The sequence below is a fragment of the Etheostoma spectabile genome, chromosome 22 (assembly GCF_008692095.1).
Source record: "Etheostoma spectabile isolate EspeVRDwgs_2016 chromosome 22, UIUC_Espe_1.0, whole genome shotgun sequence".
NCBI classification, from domain to species: Eukaryota; Metazoa; Chordata; class Actinopteri; order Perciformes; family Percidae; genus Etheostoma; species Etheostoma spectabile.
The window spans coordinates 18,596,305-18,607,946 of NC_045754.1; the positions used below are offsets into that span (position 1 = coordinate 18,596,305).

At 41.1% G+C, this 11,642-nt stretch overlaps 1 protein-coding gene and 1 long non-coding RNA gene across 3 annotated transcripts in view; both read left to right on the forward strand.

The window, feature by feature from the left end:
• Positions 1 to 11,642, forward strand: part of LOC116672078 (guanine nucleotide exchange factor VAV3) — a 109,719-nt gene that overhangs the window by 18,560 nt on the left and 79,517 nt on the right. For both annotated transcript variants that reach the window (XM_032503669.1, XM_032503670.1), the window contains exon 2: positions 1,926 to 2,042. In XM_032503669.1, the coding sequence (XP_032359560.1) occupies positions 1,926 to 2,042 (117 nt within the window). The remainder of the gene's footprint in view (positions 1 to 1,925; positions 2,043 to 11,642) is intronic.
• Positions 10,913 to 11,642, forward strand: part of LOC116672095 (uncharacterized) — an 8,225-nt gene continuing 7,495 nt past the window's right edge. Inside the window, exon 1 of the long non-coding RNA XR_004327465.1 lies at positions 10,913 to 11,017. This is a non-coding gene — a long non-coding RNA (uncharacterized LOC116672095). The remainder of the gene's footprint in view (positions 11,018 to 11,642) is intronic.

An 11,642-nucleotide genomic window follows, 5' to 3' on the forward strand; every position in this document is an offset into this window, starting at 1 on the left:
AACCACATTCCACAGTTTGTCTTTGTCTCAAATCAGGGTACCTCGCAAGATTTCAGAACGAGAATTCCAACTCTAACTCCTCTAACTAACCCATCATCCATGTAGATAGTCACCTCTGAATTTAAAATATACAACAATGCTCAACAACAGAGAGTTCAGACAGTTTTTATTTTCACATTAATGCAGTAAAATAACCATTTACAGAGAAGGCCATTTGTTAAACCTAATCCCAGCACTTTGGTGGAGAGTGATGTGGCAAAAAAACACACCCCTCCCCTAAACATCTCTTTCACCAGCACCCCTTCCCATCCTGTATCAACTACAGGAAGGCTAACGGGCGTAAGTAACAGATACTGCCCCTTGGCTAACTACCAGATGTTGACACCTTCCCCTTCACTAACTGCCTGTTTCTCTTCATAAAGACAGTGAACCTCCCCAGAAACCGTTTCATTGGTGTTGTTGGGCAGCATTCAGCGCTAACTGACGCATCATTTAGATAAATCGTTTCTGGATGAAGTCCCATTCACGTAATTAGCGAGGTTTAGATTTAGCTTGCAGACGAGGCAGAAAACACAGTCAGTGAATGACCTTGTTCATTAGAAGAGTTACTTATTGATTGTTTGATTACATTTTCTCAGGTCAAGGTGCACCCTCAGCTGTAATAAAAGCTCCCAATGTATACAAATTAGCTGAGGAAGAGTTGTATGACCTTTTGTGCATCATGTTACTTTATTGTTGGCAACAACAACCTTGTTACCCTCTATGAAAAAGGCATGACACATAATTCACCCCTGCAGACAACAGAATTTTCTTCATTTATTATAAAAAGAATTAGTATTCAAAAGGTTTGGTATTTCCTGGATTTTTTTTCCTCCTTATGTGTTAGTTATAGATATTCTCATCCAGTTTGGAATACAACAAATCAAACAAAAACAAACTTTGCTTAGCTCATCACAGATATCTGTCTACATGTTGGCTGAACAATACATTGCAGGACAGAACGACATCCTTGATGGCTGTGATTTAGAAACATTGTTGCCATTACATAGTCTGTCCACTTATTGCTAACATCAACACGCTAACACAGTGATAACAGCAACATGCTTATTTTGAAATCAGGAATATGATTTATTGTACTGACTGAATTGAATGGCTCAGAGGGATTATTAAGTTCTCATACCGGTACTAAACCGGTGAGTACCCAAATGTAAGTACATGTACTCTGAATTCACTGGTAACGGCGCATCCCTAAGATGCATTGTCTCATACAAAACTAAATATTTTGTTGTTGTCGATTTTTTCACCTGACACTCATGATATTGAATCATTGAATCGATCCCCATCGGCGTATGGTTACACCTCTAACAAGTGCTAACCATCCATTCTAGCATCAACCCGGCAAGATGGCCGAAGAAACTCAAACCTCATCCAAGAAAAAAGGTGTCACAGATTGACTGACTGAAAGTGCAGCACAATATCAATCAAAATGCACATAGACACAGAGATGGGATCTTAGTGGTTACATCATGCTGTACCACTAGTAGTAAATAAGATCTCTGCCTTTTCTCTCCCTGCTCTGTTGAATTATCTCAGTCTCATTATGCGTCACTCCGCTGTCCTAATTCAACTGGTAATACATCATACTAATTCAACTAGATGCTCTCACGGTGCCTATCATCTATCTTTTAGAGCTGTGGTCCTCCAGTGTGTCTAGCAGGTCCTCCGCTGCGTGCCCTGATTAGACAGCCAGAGTCAAAGAAACTGTAGCAGGCGGAACAGAAAAGCAGCAGTATCACAACCCACTCAGTGTTGCTGTGGCTCTTTGAAATTGAAAAATGAAATATAATATGAGTGCATGTTGAACTGCGTGCATATTTCTGGGTGATTCACTCACAGATGAACCCGACTCTGTCTTCCCAACACAGTTCCTGTGCCTGAAGAACATCAGGACTTTCCTGGCAGCGTGCAGCGAGATATTCGGCATGAAGAAAAGCGAGCTGTTCGAGGCCTTTGACCTTTTCGACGTCAGGGACTTTGGAAAGGTAAGGCGGGGTTGCTTGGTGACAGAATAAGGTGAAAGCTTGGTTTCTTGGTGAGGACAGCCTGCATCTACCGTCACTGAGTTTGCCAGCTGTCCCCAAAGCCTGAACTGAATTAGTCAAATGTGTTTTTACACCCACTCTTGTTTCTGTGGAAACAACGGAACTCAGTCAAAATTATTTGTAAGTGAAAGAGAAAGAGCCCCTTGGAATTTTTTAAATCATAGCAAAGTTCTTTGTGAATGCGTCAGCTATCTATTTGCAAAGATTTGTACAAGCCTTCATCCATTTTGGATCATCTATTTTAGTTTATCGCTTCTTATTGCCCTATCGCAGCTTTCTTCACACTCCTAAACACCAAGCCAAAAGCTGAAGTCAGCAACATGACCCAGCAGTTTAATCGCTTCCTCTCATTAGAGAGAATAGGCATCAGCATGCAGACTTTACGAGGGGTTAAAAGTCTGGGGTTCATTACTTTGATGGGACTTTGCTTGTAGTGCTGTGAAGCTGTCTGCGACTGACAGCCATGCTGCTGCCCTCCTGAAGTCCCAGGAGGTGTCCTTAGAGATCAGAGAGAGAGAGAGAGAGAGAGAGAGAGAGAGAGAGAGGGAGAGGAGAGAGAGAGAGAGAGAGAGGAGAGAGAGAGAGAGAGAGAGAGAGAGAGAGAGAGAGAGCACGCTGCCAGACTCATAGTGCACATGACGTTAGGTATTTATGAGACAACAGGGTCACCTATCCAAGCTTCAAATGTGTGCATACGTACATGTCAGTGGAAGAAACACAGGAAGACACAGAGACATATTGATTGACTAGATTTCTGCGTCCTCCATTTAATGTGATGTGATAAAATCTGTGAGGAAGTGGTATTTATAGCGACATGGGACACTAAAATACTCCAGGGACTCCAACTGTTATAATAACTGTGATTCATATTATAATAAACTGAGATACAAACAAAAACTGTATTCAATTAATTAGCCCCACAATAATGTGAATGAATAGTATCTTATCCATCATATCATATCATTGACTGTGAGGGCTGATTTCTAATATAAAAAGAAAAAGTACAATTCTTTTGTTTTCCGTTTTAGCGCCAATGTGCATATTAAAGTTTTAAACGTGTGTTTAGACAGGAATCCACGCCTTTCTGACCACTCGGCTGGATTACTGTAATGCACTTCATACGGGGGCTAGTGGCTCCTCCATTGCTCGTCTTCAACTGGTACAAAATGCCGCTGCACGTCTTTTAACTGGCAAAAGCGGTATAAGGTTGCCGTTGCAGCTCCAAAACTTCGGAATGGGCTGCCTCTGCACATTAGCCAGGCCTCCTCTCTACTTCATTTTAAATCTCTTCTTAAAACCCACCTCTTTTCTTTGGCTTTTAACACCAGGTGTTGATCTTATGTGTGTACTTGCATATTTTTACCATATGCTGGCAGTGTATTTTAGTTATTTTATGTTTTCTATTTTCTATATTATTGCTTTTATCGCTATATTTGGTACCTCATCCTTTTGTTGTGCTTTTATTTTGTTACCTATCTGTATTATCTTTTCGTGCAGCTCTTTGGAAAACTTGTTTGTTAAAATCATGCTATATAAATAAAAACCTGCATCCGACAGTATGACAAAAATAAGTAACCCCCGCTTACGATACAAGACTTCATGACTCTTCGGTCTTTTATGATGAATGGCAAAAAAAAAAACTTGAAATATTGAAATAATAAATTTGAACTTCCCTTTTCCCACTCTTACTAGAGAAATGTTACGTAAGGTAACAGCTTGTGAAATGAAGGTTTGGGAAATTGCCACAGAACTTAACAGTGACAAACGTTTGTTATTTGTCCTCCAAAGATGCCACATGCTCATTTGACTGAAGATTTGTTTAACGTATCTGCTCACTGATTAGAACATAAATGGAACGTACATAATCATTGGTGTGTTTTTCCCAGTAGCAGTTGACTCTTAACCATTTGGGTGTTTGTGTTCTGATAACTGGAAATTTAAACAAAATCTAATAGCCACTGAAAAATAGTCATCTAAAGTGCCTGTATTATGCTAATTTTCAGGTTCATAATTGTATTTTGAGGTTGTTGCAGAATAAGTTTCATTTTCAAAAAACACTATATTTTTGTTGTACTGGACATTGCTGCAGCTCCTCTTTTCACCCTGTGTGTTGAGCTCTCTGTTTTAGCTACAGAGTGAGGCATCACACTTCTATCCCATCTTTGTTGGGAGTCACACATGCGCAACTATCTAGAAGCCAGTTACTGCTACTGGTCAGCCGCCTCGTTCTCAATGGCAAAACACTGCTACAACACACCCTAGTTCACCCTAATGTGTAAAGAAATTGTGTAGAACTACTTACATGTCCCTTGTCTGCAGGTATTCCACGCAAAGTTAGAAGTGTGCCCTCATTTAGAAGAAGTCTACCGGCTAATCCTGCCTTGTACTGACCGAAGTTGGAGAAACAACTAGCTGATGTGGTATTAGCTAAAGGTGTTAGTACACACCAAATGTTTCGGCCGATGACGTAGGCGGCCTTGCCGATTTTGACCAGCTCACCCGGAGACTGAAGGCAGTATACATTCAGAACCCTGCATCTCACTCAAAACAGCATGGAGGATTTTGGAAGTTTAAATGCGTGTGGAGACACAAGAGACACACAATATCACCAGACCCTCGGATGAACGCTTATTGATGTAATAAGTATGAAAACAGTACAATGCACTGCAGATGTAATGAAACAACTATTTCTAAGAATATAAAAGGGGAAATAAGTAAGACTTTTGATCTGGTCAACAGCTCCTTTCTCTTAACAATGTTTTTATTGATTTTGCATTGTAATTACAACGTTTAACGCCCCCCCCCCCCAGCCAACAACAAAATTTCTCGGTTAACCTCTGTTGTACTCTAACAGCTAAAACACAAAAAGCAATAATATATGACAGTATCCCATGTACAGAACAATGGCCCCTCCAGCAAAGCTACGATACGACACACAAACAAGCTCAATTTGATTTATATGTTTATCTCTCAATTGACATACATTGAACCATATTCTTGAGCCAAGCTCCCATTGTAGGTGTTTCCATTTTTTTCCACGTGAGAGCTGTAGTCCTTTTTGCCTGTAGTATAGCAAAAGCAACACACTTTAATTCTTGGAGTTTCAGATTCAGATGTGTTGGATACAGATTCAGCAATATCATCTCAGGGTCAACAGCTCCCTTTTACCCCAACCTGAACGCTCATCTTTGCTGGCGTGCCGAGCTTAATTAGGTCATCTATTCATTTAGTTATCCATAATTAAAACCCATTTGGACCGCTGGCTGACCGCTTTTTTCACCCTTATAGGCAAACATTTTCAGAGAAAAAGCTACAAAAGGATCAACAGTGGCTCAGTGTATTACTGTAAGATATGCAAATACAAATCTTTATCCTTACTTCTGGAAAACCAAAACATGCTACTGTTTCAGGGCTTTGAAGATGTGCTCATCTTTGTGATTTTGCATTCCTGTGCTTTTCTATTCAAATTTTAGCCTCTGTGAGCAATTTAAAGAATCAGACAATGACACAGGGCGTTTTATAGACTGATGGAAAATCCTATACATGGATATCAAAACAGTCACAAAATACCACTTTGTAATCAGTCTTAGGAAGTTCCCAATCATTAAATCCAAATAACAAAAATGTTAGTTTTTGCTTAGAGGTTAATGAGAAGATTGATACCACTCTCATGTCTCTACACTAAATATGAAGCTACAGCTAGCAGCCGGTTAGCTTAGCTATTAGTGGTTTAACGTGTTCTGGATTACTTTATTTTTGCTGGGCTGTTTTTGTACAGATTGGATTAACTAAATATAATGTGAATTGAGTTTCAGAGGTGCTAGTAGGTAAGTTTTGTTTAGGCAGAGCCAGGTTAGCTGTCTCCCCACTGTTTCCAGTATGCTAAGCTAAGCTAACAGGCTGCTGGCTGTAGCTTCCTATTTAACAGACATACACAGCATTTGAGTGGTATCATTTAACGCTCAGCAAACAAGTATTTTCTTGATGTTGAACTACTGCTTCTATATTTGACATTTTCTCCAGTTGTTAGAGTTACGTCTAAAAACTCCACGTAAAATACGGACGTTTGGACAGTGGCTGTCAGTGGCTGTCAGCATCTGATGCGACAAAAAAAGCACCCTTTGTCACTGCTCAATGTGAGGAGAGTGCAGACTTGAGTCACACATGCTCAGATTTAAACGGTTTACGACATAACTGTCATACTGAAATTTGTAAAATCCATGACATATTAAACTTTTCTCATTACAAACAGAAGATGAAAATCACTTCAGAAACGTTTTAGCTAAATATCATTGTTTGATGCTAATGTTGGCTCAAAACCCCGTTCGACTGACAGCCTTTGTTGTGTTTGATGCTAACTTGTAGCTAAGCTAGCAATCATTTAAAAAAGGTTTTAGCTATCTATGATTGATGGATTGCTAACGTTATCTCAAAACGCCATTTGACTGACAGCCTTTGTTGTGTTTGATGCTAACTTCTAGCTAGCAGTGAACCAACTTCATTAAGCGGGTCCATTTCTACTGGGTTGACATTACAGAAGTCTCTCGTTAGCATCTTATATGCTACTTGTTGCAAAGTGACGCATGCGCAACTCAAATCTGCACTTTCCTCACATTGGGCAGTGACACCCTTCGGCGTGTGTGTAGAACATACTGGGGAGAGCGGCATCTGGCCACGTTTAGCGAGTAGTAAACACAGGACTTTCACCCAGGAGAGCGGGGTTTGTGCACCGCGTGTGTCTTTAACCGTCCTGTTATTGCCGCATGTGAGGGAAGCCACTTTCTTCTTTAACTGGCCCGTTATTCCCGCGTGTCACAGAATTGTAAGCCCACCCACGACCTTTCCCTAAACCCAAGCGTCCCGTTCCCACAAGTCACGGAACCATAAGCCCACCCACAAGCCTTTCCTTAACCCAACAGCGTCAAAAGGGACGCCAATAGTTCCGACCAAGCATGTATTATATGACGCTAAAGGAGACTTTTAGCGTCAATAACAACAACAATGGCACCTGACCAAGCAACCGTATTTTACGAGATGGGAGTTAGAATGTGTTACTTGAGAATATTAAACACAATAACTACTTTGAGAACACCAAATGCTCGATCTTTTCTCAGACAGCTCGTATCATACCTTGACACTAAATGGCTACGTGTCAATACTTGTGAGTATGTGTGAAGTTGGGCTTCTCTGTCCAATTTCTCGCTTTCTTCCTGGCGATTCCCTCTTCTTCCTCATTTCCCTCAGTGGTATGAGTTTTCTCAAGCGCAACACTTTGATGACTCTCTTGAGTGAATCCTGCATTGCCCAGAGTGAATTTAACATCTCTGAAATTAGACAGCAAGCAGGCCCCGTAATCCTCGCTTGGCTGGCTCTGCAGAGGCTAATGGAGTGAGGAGAGGAGGGAACGGGAGAAGCTGCCACTCACCTGCAGGACCAGCACTTTTGTATTCCCTTTGTTTTTAAAAAAAAAAATAGCTGCCGGACCCTTATTGAATAAAACATCAACCGTGCCAGTTTGGTGGTAGTCTTGATAGAGTCTGTGTGAGGAAACACATGCTGGATGATCTCTCTTTGGGCTTCAACAATTATGCGGTGTAATGTTAACGTATTTTCCTGCCTGCTGTTATACTGGACATGTTTGGAACGGTACTCACATGAGACAATTTTAACCATAGAGCCTGAAAGTTCTTCTTGACTCCTCCACCCTAAAAGCTGGGAAGGAATCCAGCAGAAAAAGGACGAGTCCCTGATAAGATTCAAGTCTTGAGCAGACTCAAAAGGTGGTTGTGTATTTGAATTTGAGTTAACACCGATACATCTGACAAACCGCTTTGGACTTGTTGGTGTTCTTAGATATAAACTGTGGCCGCACAACACTGCAATAGTAGGAAAACTGACATAGAGCAGGTCTGTCTGTAGCCCTTTCCCCTCAGTGCAGGGACATCTGGTTTGTACATCTGTCTTGTAGACACATGGAAGGTTGTGGGCTCTGTAGGGAGAACAGAAACTTGGCCGCTCAGGGCATGCACGCACTGACATACACCTGGCAGAGAGAGAGATGAATTTAGAAAAGATATTAAGAGCTACAATATCCTTTTGCTGTTTCAAGTCTAATCTTTTTTTTTTTTTTTTTTTTTATCTGTGAAGGAATTTGGTGGCTATATGATGACAGAGACGAAAAATATGCGTACTACTGGCGTAACCTGAACATCCTCCGACCTCGTCGAAAAACACCATGCATCCTCGGTTGTGACATGATTGAAAAAACATGCTGCCATCATCGCCTTCAGAGTGAATGACTAACTGTCTCACTTCTATTTTATTGCTAATTCCAATCGCCTCAAATCAGCTTCTTTCAAAAATAGAATCAAAGTGCTGACAAGAGCTTTCCATACTGACAGTCACATGATGGACAGTTGCTTAGTACTTGGAAAAAAAAATAGGTGTCAAGGACTGACCTATTAAATAAGGCAGCATACTTTAATTTAAGATCATACTGACACCATCATCATTCACTCAGCTGATTGGAAGATGTGTTCACTGACCACAGAACAGATAGTTTGTTAAAGTGACTCATTGGAATCTCAGTCACACATTCTCACTCTAACAGTGTAAAACAGCATATAGGCTAATAAACGCTGCGTGACTATTACTATGAAAAGTGCCAGTCAAACAGCAATAGGGGCCTGGTTTTATTACAGCATACTGCATTTATTACATCATATACTTTTCAGATCTTGAAATTATTTTGTGCCCATTTTACCACTAAACCGGGTATTTATTAATACTCATTACTAAAACCGATTTCAAATGACTAAACGTTTTTGCATAGAAATTGGAATTCATTTTTAATAATTAAAGGAATATTTTAACATTTTGGGAAATACACTTATTTCTTTTATCGCCAAGAGTCAGATGAGAAGATTCTTTTGTATCAAGTGGGGAAACAGCCGTTCTGGAGCCGCCAATACCAAAATATGCCCACAAACACCTCTAATTAACATCATGCAGTAAATTCTTGGGGGTCTCCACTAGTTGTTATGCAAACCTTACAACAACAACAAGACTCCAGGAAGTCAATTCATCCCCCCCTTAAAACTACACATTACATGTTTGTGTGTGTTGCAGGTTAAACAGATATATGTTAATCGGTGAGCTTTAGAGGAGCTTGTATGGGGATTTTCTTTCTTTTAGACCGAACCAGGCTAGCTGTTTCACCCCTGTTTCCAGTCTGTATGCTAAGCTAAGCTATGCTAATCCGCCAGTGGCTCTGATACACTGACTGAATAAATATTGGCATTTACATGAAAACTACGATTAAAGACCCGATTTTTAAATCTTCAGGACAGGCCGTGGAGACTCAAAGCACATCTGGATGATTGATGAACGCTGTATGCTTCATGTGGGCTGATTCCTACATGGTAAAGCAACCTCAGATCATCTGCTACGTTCCCTTCTGAAGACCATGCCGATTTTGCTGCACCGCAACTTCCTATAAACGGGCCAGGAGATGCCACACCTGCATGTGTTTAGCTGTATATGTAAACACTCTGGCAATAAGAGATTCATGTGGCATGCCATTGTTTTTGCAGCTGCTTCTAGTCACCCAGCTGCAATGAAATCACCCCACATTTACTGTAGATACACTGTTGCCGTTTCATTTATCAGTCACAGATGAAGGTTTAAACGTGTCTTCCACCACTTACTTACTCTACACTTGTTTTGAAACCAATTTGTTTTTGGCAAAACCTACCTCCACACTCCATGCCTCTCTGTATTATGTAAGTCAAACCTTTGTTGCAAAAAAAGGGAAGTATGTGGGGTTTTTTTTGGAGACTTTTGTTGTAGTTAAAAATTAGCATTTCTAGCCACGTCAATGAGTGCTGACAACCCAATTACATGTTCTTGAGAGAAGTTTCACCACACCACTTTTAAGAAAGACGTGTTCAAAGGCCTCACATGTTACTCTCTATGGACCTCTGCATACAAAGACAGTGCCCACTCAGCCCCAGTGGGCTCTTCTCTATTACCATCGTCTACCGCTGGCTCTCTAGCGTTTTTAGGTGGTGGAAGATGCTGATTATTTGGGTGGGGGGTGGAAAATGGCGTCCGCAGGGACAGGGAAGCAAAGATGGAAAGGAAGAGGGGGTCTGACCGTCAGAAAGGGTTTATTGATTAGTGTCTTCTTCCTCAGTTGACTGTGATAAATTTAACCACGGAAACCCACTAAGGGCTGATGAATCTCCCGACCAGCTCTCCAATCATCTCTCCGTCTCCGTCTCTTTCCTTTGTCCTTCAGTTGTGCTCTCTCCAGCAGATCTGTGTGGTCAGATATCATATGTCTCCTTAGTGCTAATGGATACCTGGGGTGTAGCTTTGTACTGAATGGCTGAGCTTCACTAACAGTGGTCCCACAGTTGCTTTGGAAACAAGATTCTGATAGCTGCCATTGGGCCTAATTCTAAAATGACTAAATACTGGGTCTTTTATTAAAAATGACAGAGATGTCATTCTAGTGGGGTGTAGGAGTTTTAATTTATAGCGGCGTAGGTGTCACTCAGTTAAACCTGCAATTAAACTGTCAGCCTTAAGGAGCTGTGAACCCACCTAGATTCATTAGTCTGGCTTGTAGTGCAGAGCCTTACTTCTCCATCATGGTCTAAAAGCTGTTGCAGTTTCTTTTCTGTCCTGAGAGAACACAACAAGGGATACAAATACCGGTACATAGGGCTGGGTTCTGAATTCAATACCTTTTAGGCACCGACCGAATTGCCTCTAAAGTATTCATCTGACTCATCAGACGACTCATCAGAGTCAGTGAGCCAATAAGCATCCAGCATGCTTCTACCAAGATCTAATAATGGTTGTGATTGGCTGTCCAACGTTACACGTCGTAGAGACACAGAGGAATAATTGTTCAGGAACCGGGATCAAAGTCACGGTATTGGTATAAAATACACAGGATCACTGAAATTATGTAAGTTTGTGGTGTTTCAGGCCCCCACATGTGGCCTTCAAAAACCCATATTGGTCAGAAGCTCTGTAGCCGTGCAGATCAGGTTTGTTGGCTTGGCTGACAGGTTTTAAATACAATTAGGGTGATTTTATTGGCAGACGGCTGTGCAACAAACTGTCCTCTGACAGATATTTTGTCAAATGCAGGTGTAAGCCTTTATATTATGGGTACTTTCCAATTGTATTTTGCATGCTGGCTCATTGTCACACCTACATTTAATGGAGCCATCGTTACTGTTATCTGTCACACTTCGTCTGCCATAACGCGGTTCGGTGTAGTTGACAGTCTGGATCATTTCTGGAAGCTAATCGGTTCGGATCAGTAATGCAGGTGTCGTCTGCAAACAGCTTGACCGAAAGAGTCACAGCATGTATATGGAGAGTTCAGATTTTTGTAGAGTCTTAGATCCATACCTCTAGGTGTTTTGAGAGCATGTAATCCACCCTGATTTGCTTTTTTGGGGCTGGGAGAAGAACACGAGTTGAAAGGTGGCAAAGCTTAGAATCAAGCCTGCACACTTCTTA